This window comes from Acinonyx jubatus, chromosome C2 (genome assembly GCF_027475565.1).
Source record: "Acinonyx jubatus isolate Ajub_Pintada_27869175 chromosome C2, VMU_Ajub_asm_v1.0, whole genome shotgun sequence".
In the NCBI taxonomy this organism is placed as follows: domain Eukaryota; kingdom Metazoa; phylum Chordata; class Mammalia; order Carnivora; family Felidae; genus Acinonyx; species Acinonyx jubatus.
This window is the reverse complement of record NC_069384.1, coordinates 113132268-113150561: the sequence shown is the minus strand read 5'-3', so window position 1 is coordinate 113150561 and position 18294 is coordinate 113132268. Positions and strand designations below refer to the sequence as shown.

Here is an 18294-nt window from a genome sequence, read left to right as displayed (position 1 = left end):
ACAGAATATGTACAAACAGTGTTTATAACCCTGCAAACTATGAATAGAATTTTACCAAGGATTCCAAGGTGCTTTTCTCTTGCCTTCTGTGTTCGGAAGGAAGCATCTGTGTATTCACGGTAAACTATTTTTTTGTAAGATCCTCCAATTCTGGTTGGGCTTTTTTCAAAATATACCTGGGATTCACTGTGCAGAGAAAATAGATACACAAAGACCTTTCAAATTAACAGTGATCATGTGAAAAGAAAGTAAGAATCTACATGTATCTGGTTTAAAGTACTTGCAATTTATTTATAAAAGCAACACATGTTAATTTTAGAAAATTTGAAAAATGAGAAGAAATACAATGAAAATTTTTAAAATCTTCATAATCCCATTATCTACATATAATCACTGTCAACATTTTCCATGGATTTCTTTTCAGCCTTTTATCTATGCATGGGTATTTTTGTCTACCTGGTAGTTCACACTTTCTACTGGAATAAAAGACATTCTTTTTCAGTCAGGTAGTAACAAACACTACTTTTTAAACAACTATGTGCAGAGATGCTAGAATATTAAGATGAGAGATGTCATTCTTATTTTTAAATGTTATTATGATAAAATTAAGTTGGGTCCCCTGAGAAAAAGTATTCCCTAGCAGTGAAGTAGTGACTTGTCATACTAAGACATCAGAGAATTTCATAGCCAGGACGATCAAGCAAGCTGAAAAAAAAAAAAAAAAAGAAATCTACTAATTCATACCTATTTTAGTTAATATATAATGAGAGTTGGACCTAACTCTGAATCTAATTTTTTCTCTAAACCCAGATATCTTCCTAACAATTAATATAAAATTTCCATTACACAGATTGAGTAATTTGTTGATGAGCATTTAAAATGTAACAAAAAATATTCACTTGATATAACATTCTTAGTTTTCTCAAATTTTCTGTAAGCACATTGGAGAAAAATAAATATAATGGGAAATATTTCTTGGTGGCTTTAGAACTTGATATTTTCTGACATATAACTCATTCAACAGACCAGAAGGGTTAAAACTCCTATAATCTTTGGGGTGCCTAGGTGGTTCAGTTGGTTGAGCATCCAACTTCAGCTCAGGTCATGATCTCGTGGTTCATGAGTTTGAGCCCCACGTCAGGCTCTGTGCTGACAGCTCAGAGCCTGGAATCTGCTTCAGATTCTGTGTCTCCCTCTTTCTCTGCCCCACTCCTTCTCATGTTCTGTCACTCTGTCTCTCAAAAATGAGTAAACCTTAAAAAACTTTTTTTAAATAAATAAAACTCCTGTAATCTTTGAATTGGTAAATATAAAAGTCAGAAAGACTTTTTGTGTACTTTTAAATGCTGATGCCACAGTAATGTATTTTGGTCCTAGTTTGGGTCATTAAAAAAGCAACTGATAATATAGTCTTAGGTGTTATTAAATAACAAATATTTATAAAATGTGACTTAAGAATGTCACAGGAAAGAATTTTTAAAAAATAATTTAAAAAAGAATTTCATTTCTTCTTTTAATTAAGAAATTAAATTCTTAATTTTAAAAGAATTAAAAAAAAATTTCACAGGAAATTATTTAATTATGCCTTTAGACCTTAGCAAGAAAGTATAAATTATACATGGCAACTTTTTGAATCTTTGTAAAATTGTTATTGATGACATTATCCACTATGTCTCATAATTATACATAATAAATCTATTTTAAAATTTAGTGCTAAGAAAAAACAATGAGCAAGTATGTTTTACTTTGCACTGGCTGTCAAGGCACAGGCAAAATAGAGAACTATTTTGTGTAGTAGTGATCCTTCGACTCAATATTTTCTAATTACCCATATAATTATTTGTCTACTTTTATTTTATCAGTACCTTTTTATTATAAGTTACTTAAATCCTTTTTAAGAGTAGCTGGTTATGAAAAAGTTCAATTATCTTTATTTAATCATAAATATTTTAATCCCTGAATGATTACCTTCCAGTGGCTGTTAAATTTTTTTTAGTGAAGAGATTTATACCAGATGGAGCATAGTTCCAAACAATTTCTTCAGCAGCAATATAGTAACGTATAATACGTGTCCCAGTAACATCTATTGAAGGTTTGTGGCAATTCATTACATTGAAAAAGGCCTGCATGCTATCTGAAAAACAGTAAACCCAAGTAGAGAATGTTATTAAAACATTTGTCTTATTCCATATATATTTTGTATTTTAGTCAATAACATTGCAACGTCTCCTTTTTTGAGAAACTCAAGGCATTTTACTTCCAGACTCTGTGTAAAAACCTAAAATGTATGAAGCAAGTACAAAAAGCAGGATGCAAAGATGAATGTTAGAGGAACATATATTACCAAAGAATAATAATCACCATTGGACCAAACCCTAGAAGAAGATGGCACCTGTGTACCAAGAAGAATTTGAGAGTCTATTTGGCCAAAAACATCTTTCCTCATGGGTATAAAATTACTACCATCAGTCACGAATGAATTAGTTGATTTATTAGATTAACTAGTTGGCAGGCAGAAAGAAAATCAAGGCAGGAACATTTCCATGAAGGCATTAGTCCTGTGCTTTGATTTCAGAGCACTGTCAGTGGCAGTGTAAATTAGGGTAACTTTTTGGAAGGCAATCTGACAGAATTTGTTGAAATTAAACACCTTCCAGTATATAATTTCACTTATTGGTAGCCAACTAAGAAAAATATTTGCATATACATAAAAGATACAAATAAAATGTGTAAATTATAAAATTGGTGATAAGCCAAAAAAGTGGAAGCAATTCAAATGCCAATCAGTAGGTAAATGGTTAAACAATTCAGGATACATTCCCAGTATGGAAAACTATACAACAATTTAAAAGAATAAGTTAGATGTATGGGGAATGTCATAGGAAAATTTCAAGAAATGTCATAGAAAAGATTGCAAATAGTAGAAAATTATATGCAATATGAACTATTTATGTCAAACAAAACACAAAATATAGCTATGTATTTTTGTTTCTACATGTTCATATACATTATGTGAAAATGCATAGGAAACAGGTTTCCAAGTATTCGTACCCAGGGTGTAATGTCTGGGAGGGACAAGGATGGTGATGGGAGGGTTGGATTAACGGTGTATTCTTAAATGCTCTACAGACAAAAAACACAACATTTGATCTATTTGCTAATTTTTGTGGTCTAAACACTCCCACTGTGGGAAGTCTGAAGTTACCAAGAGTTTACCAGTTGGCTGACTTAACTCTCAGCCCTCTTGAGCTAGCACGAGCTGGCCCACATACATCACATTAGACTTTCACTCTTTCTGCCTGCTGTCTCCCACCTAATCCTCGCCCCACCTCTTTCCTTCCCCTTTCCGTCCTTCCTTTCTTTCCAGCAAAAGTCTACCCATGTATCCTTGTAATTACTAATAACATAAAGTAAAATTTTAAATAAATTTTAAACACTTTTAAAAGAGTGGAGGTAAAATTTTAAAACCACACACAATCCTAGGACTCAGAGATTGATTAAACACACGAAAAGCTATAGAGTCAATCAAATCAGATAAAGAACTCTAAGAAATTTCTTCAGTTGTGCTTAGGGCCAACCCTATTCTTTCAGCAGAGTTGAGGGCCAGACCTGACTTGAAGACACCGTCTGCAAAGTAAATAACTAGGAAGAGTGGGGCTGAGTGTACATTTTCACCTGAAAATGATATTCCTTTCTAAGTGAGAAACTTTTTTTTAAATTTCTTTAAACTTCCATTTATTTTTGAGAAACAGAGAGATAGAGTGTGAGCCAGGGAGGGGCAGAGAGAGTGAGAGACACAGAATCTGAAGCAGCCTCCAGGCTCCGAGCTGTCAGCAGAGCCAGAGCCCGATGTGGGGCTCGAACTCACGAACTGTGAGATTGTGACCTGAGCCGAGATCAGATGCTCAAACAACTGAGCCACCCAGGTGCCCCTCTAAGTGAGAAACTTCTAATCATTAAAGTTGATCCTTGAGTTACAGGAACTTCATGGGGTTCTCTTTCCCATAGCCCTAGGAAGGCCACAGCATATAACAAATCCTGATAAATACTTCTTTAAGTAATTAATTGAAGCATGATGCTAACCAAAGGATGAGACTTAGAAAAAGATGGGTTTTGATCAGAGAAGTAAACCCCATTTTTGTACAAAAAAAGAAAAGTGAAATTCTTCAGTTCTAATAACAACAATGCTTTTTGATTGAAAGGTAAAACAAAACATTTGCAAGATTATGTGTACAGTTTGATCCTATTTAAGAATAGAAAAGATTAATAACATCATAACTGGCCATCGTGTTATTCAATGGAGACTGTGAATGAAGAGGTAAATAAATGAAAATATGTAGGTTTCCTGAGTTCTGGGTTAGAATCATTTGATCCTACATAATTCCTGGCAATTCTTCTTATAGGGTTTTGTGCAAGTGTTTTAACTTCTTGAAACTTGTTTTCTCAACTAAAAAACAAACAGACAAACGGTAATATGTGCTATGACATTCAGGCTTTTCATAAGGCTCACCAATGAATAAATACAAAACTTTTTTTTTTGTAAAAACAAAACAAAACATCCTAGTATATCTAAAAGGGTTCGTTTTTATGGAGTTAAGTGTCAGACACCTTTGTTCCAGTTCTAATCCCTTCACCGACTTTCCGAAAGGCAATGCCATCACCTCCCTAGAAATCAGTTTCTCCATTTGGAAGATAAGGCATTCGTGGTGGGTTGTAACCTTGAAAGTTCTCTGAACCTATATTACTTAAAGGTAATAAATCCCTACCATATATCTGGCATCCCAGCTTCCATACTCCAGGGCCCTTGGCCACCATGAAGGCATCTTCCAGCGAGGCAGGGAAGACGGTGATGGTGTCCTTCCTGTGATTCCGAGATATCAGAGTTTGTCCATGCAGATAGAGGGGGTGTGTGTCCAGCACACCACCCATGCCAACAATATACCACTTGACCCTGTCCTCTGAGCACATGGTGAGATTGGGCAGATTTCCATACATGTATCCGTTTATTGCTGAAAACCAACATATACTTTATTTTACTTGATCTGTTTTTAAGTAAACTCTACTCCCAACTCAGGGCTCAAACTTACGACCCCGATTATCAAGAGTCACGTGCTCTACCAACTAAGCCAAGAAAACAAATGTGCCTTGGTCTATCACACATGGTAGATCAGGACCACATGCTGTACATTCTGCACATTTCCTCATTACACAAACCTCACCATGTCAGCGTTCTTCTCACACATAATCTACCAGAGGATTTGATTTATGTTTTACACACAAAGAGGCTATCAATATCTATATATCTATATATATCTATATAATCAGAAGTGTTAGAAGCACAGAGATTAGAGGAAAGAGGAGGAAGGTAAGCTGGAAGGCAGAGAGTACAGCTGAGGAGAAAAGAATAGAAAGAAGCTAAGTCCCAGAAGGAAGAGAACAAGGATAGAGGTGACTGAGATAACGAGAGCATCTTTTCTGAAAAATCCTATGTAGAAACACATTTTCGTAAAATATCTGGTCAGTTATGTTTTTGTTCTTCCATAATATTTTATTACCTTAAAATTACATCCTTCCTATGTATTTCCCGTGCACTTTTGATCAATATCAGACTATAGAAGACATATGCACCTACCTAACTTTATGTGCTACGACACTTTGCAAACCAGCAAGACTTACTAGATGATTCTTGCATATCAACCAGTGTGCCCTGGGCGAAAAACTGGAAAATGTAGACTCAACCACACAAACTTGAACAAAAGGAAATCACTAAATAGAACCACAGAAGTTAGAATCACAGGATATTATGAATAAGGAAGTTTTCTTTAATCTTACAGTGCATCTGATTGCTCTCCTGGAAGTCAGGATCACTAGTATTTACTTTGCCGGATTCAGTATACTTCTTAATGTTTTCATCGATATACCAGCTATTGTTTTCATTAGTTATAGATAACATCAAAACATAAGACCTGTCGATATTTTTTTCGGTGTCTCCATCCAGTGTGCCTGAAACATAAAGAACAACAAAACTTGCTCTTTGCAATAATTATTTTTGCTGTGAGATAAACTGGTGATTCTAACTGATTCAACTTAAAATATAAAAGTAAAATCTTGCACATCTACAGACAGAACCGTAAGGAACAAAGCATGCAAGGAATAGGCAGACAGCTTCTCATCTTCCTACTTTCTTCCACTCTGCTGATTCAACATATTTCTGTAGGAGAAAGGGGTCAGTCATTTTGTGAAAAGGTGGCACCAAGTGAAGTTTACCGGGTTTGACTACCATCTAGTGACCAACTTGCGTCACTGAACTTGAACTGAGGCCTCGGACTCACCATCGCCATCTAGTGCTCAGAGTCTGAGAGGGCAGCTTTACTTTCTCGACTGGAGAATCAAGGTCAAAGCAGGAAAAGGGAGCTCATTTGATAGAAAAATTCCACTAGGAGAGCGAGGGAGATCCCGCTTATTCTGGTTCTATTGCTACAATGAGATTTGAAAAAATATGTTACCTCTTTTACAAGTCAGAATTGGTCCAATAAGACCGGAAGCCACATCTTTTGGAGTGTCTACATGGGAGTGGTAAATCCGTGTCACACAGTTACTGTCATTGGGGCCAGGCCCCTGTTTTTCTTCTACATACCACTTGTAAGTATATTGTGCCCCTGGCTCCAGGCGATCATCTTCCTTTTGCCGGCCCGTAGTATTATCAGGATAGAGAGCACCTAGAAAACATAATCTGCACTGTGGTCACAATAACTATTGGTCAGCACTGTTTTGAATGTGACTCATGCTTCTCTGTTAAGCCATAAATGTATGTTAATTTGCATTTTTAGAATCAAGTGAGCATTTCTCCCCTCCTCTTTCCTGCTTCCTGTCTCTTCTTCTTTAACTGGCATCCACCTGAATGTCCGGCTTGTCCAGTTTCTGGACTAAAGTGGAATGAGGCAAGCAGCATAATTGCACACCATTATCACCATTATTATGAATTCCAGAAATATTTACTGTGCATCTACTATATGCCAAGACCTTCGATACAGAAGTCTGGGCTCCTGAGTTGCCTTCCCTATTCTCTTCACTGCAAATTAGACTTGGGACCCCAGGCATCGAGAGGCATCCATGTGTCCTCCAAGCAGTCCACTAGAGTACAAAAGTGGCCCTTTGCATAGCTTACATTACCCTGAGCTATCACCCCAGTTCTGAATCTGGAGGCTTTCTCTTCTTTCTTTCTTCTTTTCCTAGAATTTTGCCTCAGATCTTTATCTCTTGAGGCTGGAGCCCTCATAACTATGAATAAAATTCCTCCATTCAGTAGAAGATTTGGAAGCATGGTCAACCGCTCACACATTTACCCATCTTTCAAGACCCTCCTTTCTCCACGCTGAACACAAAACCTTCTTTGTTGGCTTTTTCTTCCCTTCCTTTTTCCAGCACCATTAGGCAACTGTGAGTGTTGATGTTTGGGAGACAAGATACTGTCTGGAAAATAATGATTGCTCTTGATGCTGATGTTTTCAAGAGGCTAATCCTCACCCATTAGGAAGTGAAGTGAGGTGGGGGTAGAATAGTATTTCTGCTAACCTAACATTTGCTCATGAGTGTCTCCTACCCAAAAAAAAAAAAAAAATTGAACATGACCCATGCTTTCTCCATTAAGCCATGAATATAGTTAGTTTGTGTTGTTATTATTATTAGTGAAAAGTATGTTTTCTTTCCCAGGAATTGCAGAAGAGTAGTCACTTATTCAAGATGAGAAAATGAAAAAGGATTGTCTTGGATATAAACATCAGGGGCCCCTGGGTGGCTCAGTCAGTTAAGCGTCCGACTTCAGCTCAGGTCATGATCTCACGGTTCGTGAGTTTGAGCCCTGCATCAGGCTCTGTGCTGACAGCTGAGAGGCTGGAGCCTGTTTGGATTCTGTGTCTCCCTCTCCGTCTGCCCCTCCCCAACTGTTCCTCCCCAACTTGTGCTCTCTTTCTCTCTCAAAAAATGAATAAACATTAAAAAAAATTTTTTTAAAGACATCAAAAGTAAGAGTCTGCATTCATCCCAAACGACTCCTAGTTGATAATTACCCTGCTTTCCCTGATGTAATGGGCTCATACTTTCCATAAACAACAACTCAGAAATGTAAGGTAAGAGAATCCACTTACCTTCATTTTCTTTAGTGTAGCTGAGTCCATGAGGATGGAAACTATAGATTCTTGAAGCAAAATTTTTTACATGTACATAAATGAAGTCTCCAGTCTCTGCCTTAATTATTGGACCTAAAAATCCCAACCAGGATGGTTTTTCAATGATCGTTTGAAATGTGTCATTAGTATACTGAAAATACAAAGCCTTTTTATAAACAGATCCTATCCTGTTTGGGCCTCGTTGTAGATATACATAGGACTGAAACTCTCTGTAAAAAATAAAGAAACAAAAAGCAAGAACTTTAACATATTTTGACAGGAAAGAAAAAATGTTAAATCAACTGAAACTAGAAGTAAGAAGATTTGCAGTCTGATTTTGATAGACAAAATTCAAGACACTAGAGAAAATGCTAAGGGAGTTTAAAAAAAAAAAGGTACTGTAGGCAAGGAGAACATTTGGAGTATGTGATGAAGAGATCAAATACAAATGTAGCAAGTAATATACATGGCATTTTGGTTTGAGGGACTTACCAAATTTTTTGTACTAAGCCACAAGAAGGTGTCTAACCTCACTTGAAGGGTAATTTAGATCTCGAGCATTAGATCAATTCTTATGACTTAGAATTATTTACATGTTTAAATGGATTTGTATATTTGTTGGTAGACTTAGGGTCATTTCGCCAACAAACATGGTAAATCAGAACCCCGTCCATAACCTCTAGATTTCTTCCTCCCAATTATTTGAAAAGAGAAGTCAAGAAGACAGCTGCAATTTTTACAATCTCCATCACACCCTCCATATCAGAAGAAAGAATGTTGTTTCGTATCTTGAGCACCACACAAAGTTGATGATAATCACAGAATTAGAGATGATCCCTGAAATAATGTTCCATGATGGCAAGAGTGGTGACAATTCTAAAAGGAATAATTTCGGAGTGCCTGGGTGGCTCAGTCAGTTGAGCATCTGACTTCGGCTCAGGTCATGATCTCACAGCTTGTGGGTTTGGCCTCGTGTCAGGCACTGTGCTGACAGCTCAGAGTCTGGAGCCTGCTTCAGATTCTGTGTCTCCCTCTCTCTCTGCCCCTCTCCCTCCTCGTGCTCTGTCTCTCTCGTCTCTCAAAAATAAGTAAAGGTTAAAAAAAATTTTTAAAGGAATGATTTCTGATTTCTATCAATATCTGTCTTCCGTGCCATGCTTAGCTAAATAAATAAATAATTGCAAAAACAAAAAACAAACAAACAAAGGAACAAAAGGAAGTGGTTCTAATAACAAATGTGCCCATAAAGGGTCAAACATGGGAAATTTTTCATCAGCATTTTATCAGTGAATAACAATTATCAACTTTTGTTTCTGATAGCAACTTTTCCCTGCAAAGGTATTACTTACTCATCTTCTGAAAAAGGCTTCCCATTGAGCATATTTTTACCAGTAGGAGCATAGTTCCAAGTGGTTTCTTTGATGCCTATGCTGTAGTGCCTATCTTTTGCCCAACCTGGAGAACTAACAAAAAACAGAAACATTAATGGTAAAAGGGCCTTCATTTTCAAACCCGAAGCCTGGAGAGGCTAAATGAGTGATGCCTGCCTTTCTTTTATAATCCAGGCTTTCTTCCTTTGTTTGTATCCATTTACATAAATCAGGGTTGCATAAGAGTCCATCATGTGTTTCATCTACACATACGTCATTTTGGTTCTAAATGCATTTAGTTTTCATTAGTCAGGCTGGGTGAAATGTTGCACAACCAACAGAGAATACTGATTCTTGGCCAGTATTAGAGCTTGCTTGAATTACTGGGTACATAGGCTACCCAGATCATCTATCATCTCGGGACAATTGTTATCTATTCCTAAATTACTGGAATTATCTGCAGTTTACTCTCCAGCCTCCACTTTCCCACTGTTCCAGTCCATCTATGTACCATTCCCCGATTCTTCATTATATGTTAATTTTAATAATTTGTTCCTCTAGATGCTAATTTAAATTCCTTGTCATTTAATACTTTACATCATTCTCAAATTTCTTGAGATCGAAGACTATCCATAATCTAGCTCCCAATCTGATATTCCAAGTTCGTCTCCATAATTCGACTTCAGTATCCCTTCTCTCTGGGAAGTTGACTGAGTAGGGACACAGAGCAGGGTGGGGAGGAATACCTGAGCACCGCGATCAGACAGCTCTGAGTTTGCATTTTACTTAACTCTGCCACTTACCCGCTGTGTAACCTGTGTGTAATTGTGGAGCTCAATTTCTTCACTTATCAAATGATAGTAACAATTACTTTCCCAATTAGGAAGTTGTGAAAATTAGACAAAACAGCACACATTATAGAGGACCTTGGGGACACATGAGGAGCCTGGTACACAGTCAGCCTTTAGCAAATGTTATTTACCTTCTTCCTCCCCATTGTTAGAGTGGGCTTTCTGAATTCATCTGATAATATGCACACCCATTCCCCAGCCTGATATTTCCTCCCTCCCCTCTCCCTTCCTCGTCTTATCCAAATTTTTCCCATTTTTCAAGCCTCCTGAGATTTTACCTCCTCAGTGAAGACTGCCATGATTATTTCAGCCTATAGACACCTCTCTCTTTCTGAATCCACCAGCTACAGTGTCCAGGCCTGGTAGTTAACCACACAGTTTTGTACTGTTGTTTAAATTTTCATGTACTTTCTTTACTCCCAACAGATTGTAAATTGTACAGATTTCTTTTTATTATTCTGTATATCCTCTAGAAATGTCAAGGAATAAATGCTAAATTTTTTTGGAACAAATAAATAGAGTGCCTTTGCCACAGTTACAGTAAGTAAGGAAAGGAACAGAAGTCTTTGCCATTGATTTATGTGTCATCATATATTGGGATATCTGTTACTATTAGACCTTGTTTGAGACTTTCCATTTAGAAAGCCACAATCCCTTTCAACAGTTAGAGTGGTATTCTGACTTAGGTTTAGAAACACACACTTAGGAATATTAAGGCACTGCAATCATATAACATGTATTATTTTGCAGCTTGCTCTTATTTCTCAACTACATGTTTGAGACACCTTTACATATCACTGCCTAGAAGTATACTCTTTCATTTTAAGTGCAACATGTTTTTATCATGAATGTAATTTCTTTATTTTTTAAAACATACAAGATCAAAGTATATTTTTCCTGGGTGTGCAGACTGATGTCTATACTAACTTAAGAAAGTGCCAAAAAAGGGGGGGGAGGGGTACATATCAAACACACATACAGCACTGAGAAGAGATAGGATTATTATATTTATTTCTTACAAGGAGAATGCATTTCTATATTACTTGATTTTAAAAATCAAACTATTTGCATTTTTTCTTTCTTGCATTAAAAAATAATGAGGCTATAGGGGCACCTGGGTGGCTCAGTCAGTTAAGCGTCCAACTTCAACTCAGGTCATGATCTCATGGTTCAGGAGTTTGAGCCCCACATCAGGCTCTGTGCTGACAGCTCAGAGCCTGGAGCCTGCTTTAGATTCTGTATCTCCCTCTCTCTCTACCCCTCCCCCACTCATGCTCTGTCTTTCTCTCTCAAAAACAAATAAACATTAAAAAAAATTTTTTTAAAGAGGCTATCAATCTTCCTCACAAGCAACAGTTGCTAAATTCTACCAAAATCAAAACTTCTATGTTGTTGTATCACAAAACTTATTCACATTTGTGAATTCCTAGGTGAGTTTTAAAAGAAAGTTGGGCTGGGACGCTTGGGCGGCTCAGTTGGTTAAGCACCTAACTTTGGCCCATGTCATGATCTCATGGCTCATGGGTTTGGGGCCCCATGTCAGGCTCTGTGCTAACAGCTCAAAGCCTGGATCCTGCTTCAGATTCTGTGTCTCCCTCTCTCTCTGCCCCTGCCCTGCCTGAGCTCTCTCTCTTTCTCTTTCTCAAAAATAAATAAACAAACATTAAAAGGAAGTTGGGTAAACAGTCCACTGCTTTGGTAGGTTTTAAGGTCACCAGAAGACATTGGAAGGAATTCAGAAAAGCTGGGCCTGGTGGGACCTCGGTGTGTGGAGAAACTGCCCATAGAAAAATCAAGAGGAAAGGATTCACAAGTGGCACCCTTTGGGAAACAGTTGAAAGGGTTGAAGAGAAGATCCAGACATGGGTCAGACACGTGGGTCTTATGAGAGAGAGGAGTTTAAGATAGGCTCTATGGTTTCAAGGAGGAAATCCATGGGTTGGAATAGTTGGTTCACATATTTAGCTCTGGATATGGAAGAACCTTAGGACCTTCCCTGTGGTCTAGACCAGTAGCTGTGGAAGAATCTACCCATCACGTAGGGGTGGCAAGATCCCTTAAATGGTTTTTCTAATGTCTCTTTATCCTGAAATTCTGTGACTTCTTTCCTCATCCTCCCAGAAACATTAATTTTATTCTGGAAGGTGGATAATAGAAGACCCATTCAGCTGACTGTTTTTTTGTTTTTTTTTTTTTTTTTTTTTAACTCAGTAAGTATCCTAAGAAATGAAAAGTCTAGTGTATTCAAATCAAATAAATCTATCTCCAGTTCCCAACTCCACCATTTATTAGCTGTGTGATTTGGAATGAGTTGCATAATCATTCTGAACCCAAGTCCCCTTATCTGTAACATGAGGGTAATAATAATCAAAGTTTGGTGGTCCAGTGAGGACCTAGCTTCTAGTGTGTCAAAGAAAGTTAAACATCCTCCCCTCAGACAATGAAAATGGTGTTGGTAAATATTCTTTTTTCTTCTTCTTCTCAACAAATGAATAAGGAAACTGGCTTCTTTTTTTTTTTTTTTTTTTTTTTTTTGTGGTGGTAGTGGTGGTGGTTGGGTAGGGAGGAGGTTGGAAGGAGGTACTTTTTCCTAGATAATGTTATATTTTATGGATTGGCAAAATAAAAATTTCTGCCCTTCTCTTCCTGCATAGCCCTCAATATATCTGTCTTGGTACAGCAGTATTTGAAGTTGGTAACCATTATTTGATTATATTCTTGGTTTGTATCCCAAGAACATAAGGCAACTTACTTAGCTAAGCTTTATTGAATTTGGCTCAAATGTATAAGCTCAAACACCTCGGAGGAAAATTTGGATTCCTTCCTGGTTTTTCTATTCCACAGCTAAAAATAAGTCTAAGAATAAATAGAGCACATGAAAATATGCACAGGGACCTAATGATAATAGCACCTTGTGTTTTAAAAGCTTTACAATATATAAAATACCTTTAAAAGTATTCCTCAAAATGTTATCTTCAAAACACTCTCCCTCAACCCAACCCTTATACCTGTTTAATACATGAAGCATCTAAAGTTCAGAGGGCCTAGTAATTTGCCACAGAATTTACACTTCCAAGTTATGGTGCCAGGCAGGGTTCAAATAGAAATCACGGGATTCTAAGTCAAATATTTCTTCCATGTGACCTTATTAATTGGCTTCAGTAGTTTAAGCATATGTACTTCTACATTAATCAATAAATGCTAAGTTTTGCTCAGAATATAAAACTCTAATTGTATCTTCCAACAAGGTAGACCAATGGGATGTAAATGATGTGGGGGCAGGATGGGGAGTTTAAAGACAATGGGATAGATGTTAGCAACTTTTCCACCCATTTCCATTCTTTCTGTTTCTTCTACCAATAGCCACCATTTGTTGAATGTCACAACCTCAGTCACTTTCTAAACAGTAACTCTAATTGTGTCAGCAAATCCTGAAAGGAAAGTTGTTAGGCTCCTTGTAATTGAGAAAACTAGAACTTGGTTCTAGTAAGGAACTTACCAAAGCACGTAGGTGTTATTGTCAGTTAAACCCAGCCCTTAAAGCCTAATGGATGCTCTCACTACTAACCACCCCCCCCCTGCCCCCCCCCGCCTGGTACTCTGGGCAACTCAGGGCAACTATCAACCAGATAAGAGTTAAATAAGTAGAGCAACTGGTAGCTGGGTCAGAGAGGTACACTTAGGCTAGAGCCCTGTGTCCTTCTCAGGTTAAAAGTACGTAAACCACAAGCTTTCAGAGTATGGGGTAGACACCATGAGGGACTAGACGCCCACAAAATAAGGCATAGAATGAAATAGTGGGAAGATGTTGAAAATGAAGAATAAAGAGAAAAGTACATCAGACAACACTACTGTGATTATGATGGATCAAGACAAAAACAAGTCCACTCCAAAGTAATGTCTGAACACACATGAAAAACACAAACATTGCCCAAACCTTTAAAATAACCAAGTATTCTCTTATCCTGGCTATAACTGACTGCTTTGTTAAGATATTGAATCATAGAATCAATACTGCATCCAATATAGAGCAAAGCCCTGATTCCTTTTCTTTTTCTTTTCTTTTCTTTCTTTCTTTCTTTCTTTTTTTTTTTTTTTTTTGAGAGTGAGAGGGCACAAGTGAGAGAGGGACAGAGAGAGAGGGAGAGAAAGAATCTCACAAGGGACAGAGAAAGAGAGAGAGAGAAAGGAAGAGAGAGAGAGAAGCAAGGCTCACCTGAAGTGGGGCTCTTGTTCACCCAAAGTGGGACTCGAGCTCACCCAATATGGGACTCAAACTCATGAACCATGAAATCATGACCTGAACCGAAGTCAGATGCTTAACTGACTGAGCCACCCAGACGCCCTGCTTCTTTTTTTTTTTTTTTTTAATGCTTAGTTATTTATTCTGAGAGAGATAGAGGAGGGGCAGAGAGAGAGGAAGAGAGAGAATCCTAAGCAGGCTCCACCCTCAGCTAGGTGCAGAGCTCAATCTCAGTCGTGAGATCATGATCTGAGCTGAAATCAAGAATTGGATGCTCAACCGACTGAGCCACTTAGGTGCCCCTAAAGCCCTACTTCTTTAAACATCCCTTAAATCACCTAACACAAGCACCAATCCTATAAGTCCTTTGTAACACCTTCTGTCTGAGATACTCCGTGGTTCTCCATGGTATGTGTTGTCTTACATTGCAATGAGCAATAAACACAACTTATTCAATTATAGGTAAATTCCTGTGGTTTGGTTGGAGTGCATTGAGGCTAATCTCCCTTAGAAAAAAAGTCTATGACAAAGCTACTATTAAAATATTATAGGGGTGCCTAGATGGCTCAGTCGGTTGAGTGACCAACTTCAGCTCAGGTCATGATCTCACAGTTGGTGAGTTCAAGCCCTGTGTGGGGCTCTGTGCTGACAGCTCAGAGCCTGGAGTCTGCTTCAGATTCTGTGTCTTCTTCTCTCTGCCCCTTCCCCCCTCATGCTCTGTTTCTCTTTCAAAAATAAACATTAAGAAAAAAATTTCCAAATAAAATAAAATATTGTCAACATGACTAAAATTCAGAAATTTATGTCTCCAACCTGGACCTCTCTGCCTAATTGTTTAATACAGCACTTCTCAAACATGCAGATGAATCTCCATAAAAATCTGAAGATCTTTCAAAATGTAAATTTTGCTTCTGTAGGTCTGGGGTAGAGCTCAATATTCTGCATTTCTGTGCTGGCTCTCTGGGGATGCCAGTGCTGCAGATTCATGAACCATACTTTGAGTAACAACAACCTCATAGACATCTCGATATCAATATGCCCAAATATGAATTTCTAAGACTTTCATTTTTAGCTCCAACATGTTAAGAGCTTGGATGTCATCACTACCATCCTTACAATAAGAAACACTGGGCAAACTGGAAATCAACAACTTTTCCTGAACCCATTAGAGAAGTAATGCAAGCAGGGAGATGAAAATTCTAAATAATAATAATAACAAGAAGAAGAAGAAGAAGAAGAAGAAGAAGAAGAAGAAGAAGAAAAATGCTAGAAATCAAAAATACTATAACAGAAATAAAAGTGCTTCTGATGCTTCATTAGACTGGACACAGCCAAGGAGAGAATCAGTGAGCTTAAAGATCAGTCAATAGAAACTTCCAAAACTGAAATGCAAAGAGGAAAAAAGAATGAAAAAAAAAAAAAAACAAATCACACACATACACACAGAGAATATTCCAGGACTATGAGATAATTTTTAAATGTAACAAAATTGGAGGGCCAGAAGAAGAATGAAAGAAATGGACTAAAATAAATATTTAAAGTAATATGGACCAAGAAGTTTCCAAATTTAGTGACAGACACTACTAAGCTACAAATCCGAAAGGCTCAGAAAACAAATGCTAGAATAAATACCAAAAAACAAAAACAAAACCCTATACTTAAGCATATCATACTCAATCTACAGAGAACATCTTGAAAGAAGACAGAAAGAGGAAAATATCTTACCTGTAGAGAAACAAGAAGAAGAATCACAAAACTGAACCAATCTTGCTCATCCTGCAAAAACCATTTTATTCACTGCCTTCTTCATCTCAGTTCATGGCACTTTCAGCCTTCTAAGCCAGGTCAGAAACATTGGATTCAGCCTTATCTCCTCTCCTCTTCACATTTCACATTCAGTTTGTCACCTGTTCAAAGTACACAGTAAAACCTTGGTTTGTGAGCCTAATTCATTCCAGAAACATGCTTGTAATCCAAAGCACTTGCCTATCAAAGCGAATTTCCCCATATGAAATAAAGGAAACTCAGATGATTTATTCTACAACCCAAAAATATTCTTATAAAAATGATACAATAATTTAATATAATACAAAATAATAAAGCAAATGCAAAAGATGAAGAAAAATTAACCTGCACTTACTTTTGAAAACCTTCATGGCTGGTATGAGGGAGACAAAAGAGAGGAGGGTTATTGTGTAGGACGAATTTCACTATCACTAACGGAATCACTGCTATCGATTGGCTTAATGGAATCTTTCCCTTTTCGTGCCACTTTAACAAGGAACCTATCCAATGACACTTGATTTTGCCTCCTTTTGAGGATTTCACGTAAATGTGACATTGCATTGTCGTTAAACAGATTCATCGCTCTCACTGCTACAGCCTTATTCGGGTGATGCTTTCCTACAAAATTTTGCACTGCTTCCTACATTTTACACAACTCCCTAATCTCATTTGAAGTGAGGTATTCCTCTGCCTTTTCCTCCCCCTCCTCTGCAGATGAGATGCAAGAGGTAGACTTCTTATAAAATCTTGCAGTTTCGGCCACTCGCATACCCGTTAACACTTGTTGATGATTTCCTTCTTAACTTCCACTGTAATCAGCTCCATCTTTTTACCTCCTTTCTTTTCAACCTTTTTCTGCATAGAGCCATTGTATGCGTTCGCACAGATGTTGACTACAGTACAGTATTCATAAACTCTTGTCATATACTGTATTTAATGTAACTGGCAATGAGGCAGCAGAAGAAAGGGTCTACCTGCAGGCAGCCTGACCTAGAATGAAGCAAAGCCTTCCTAAGCTTACTCTTGCACGGAAAAGCAAAGGACTTTCCATAGGTGCTCTGAAGTGACAAAACAAACAAACAAACAAACAAAAAACACAAACAAACAGAAAAACACTAGTACCAGTAGTGGGCACCTTCCAATGTTCCAAAAAATCACTGATTTCTGCCAAACGCCGCAGCCTGAGACCAAGCATCTGAGCATGGGAGATGATCACCCACAATCCTGCAGCGAGAGAGAAAGAGAGAGAGAAGAATCATTGGCTCATCCGTGATCATGTGATGTTCCGTGTCACATACTACTTGTATTCCAAGACACCACTCATTTATCAAGTTAAAATGTATTAGAAATGTTTGCTCATCTTGTGGAACACTCACAGAACAACTTACTTGCAATCCAAGGTTTTACTTAATCTAAAATCCGGCCACTTCTCACCACCTCTCCTAACATTTCCCTGGTTCAAGCCGTTCATTGTGTCCCTCTTGGGAACTATAACAGCCTCCAAAATAGTTTCCTGCTTCTACTCTAGCCTCCCTCCAGTCTGTTCTTAACACAGCCCGAGTGACCCTTTAAAAATATAAATTCCATCAGGTCACTCCTCTTCTCAAAGCCTTGCAATGGCTCTCCATTTCCTGCAGGATAAAATCCATAGTCCCTTCTATGACTTTCAAAGCTCCTTAAGGATTTCACCTCCTGTTACCTCTTTTCTCCCACCTCCACTCTTCTCTGCTTCGCTTGCTCTGCTCTTACCAGCCACACCTGCAACAGAAGCCTCTTGCGCTGACACTTCCTCTGCCTGAATGCATCCCCTCAGGTATCCTCATAGCTCCTTTCTTCACATCCACTAGGTTTTAATTTAAGTGTCACCCTCTTGGGAT

At 37.8% G+C, this 18294-nt stretch overlaps 1 protein-coding gene across 2 annotated transcripts in view; it reads right to left on the bottom strand.

Annotated features, from left to right (window-relative positions):
* LOC106975171 (ceruloplasmin-like) overlaps positions 1–9752 on the bottom strand; it is a 29388-nt gene extending 19636 nt beyond the window's left edge. The window contains exons 1-7 of one of the 2 annotated variants that reach the window (XM_053221317.1): positions 9518–9752; positions 8148–8398; positions 6507–6719; positions 5833–6003; positions 4767–5009; positions 1969–2134; positions 56–186 (exon numbers count right to left, since the gene is read on the bottom strand). In XM_053221317.1, the coding sequence (XP_053077292.1) occupies positions 56–186; positions 1969–2134; positions 4767–5009; positions 5833–6003; positions 6507–6719; positions 8148–8398; positions 9518–9672 (1330 nt within the window). In that variant the 5' untranslated portion in view covers positions 9673–9752. The remainder of the gene's footprint in view (positions 1–55; positions 187–1968; positions 2135–4766; positions 5010–5832; positions 6004–6506; positions 6720–8147; positions 8399–9517) is intronic. The other variant, XM_027061619.2, reaches the window with a different exon arrangement.
* Positions 9753–18294: the final 8542 nt, after the last annotated feature.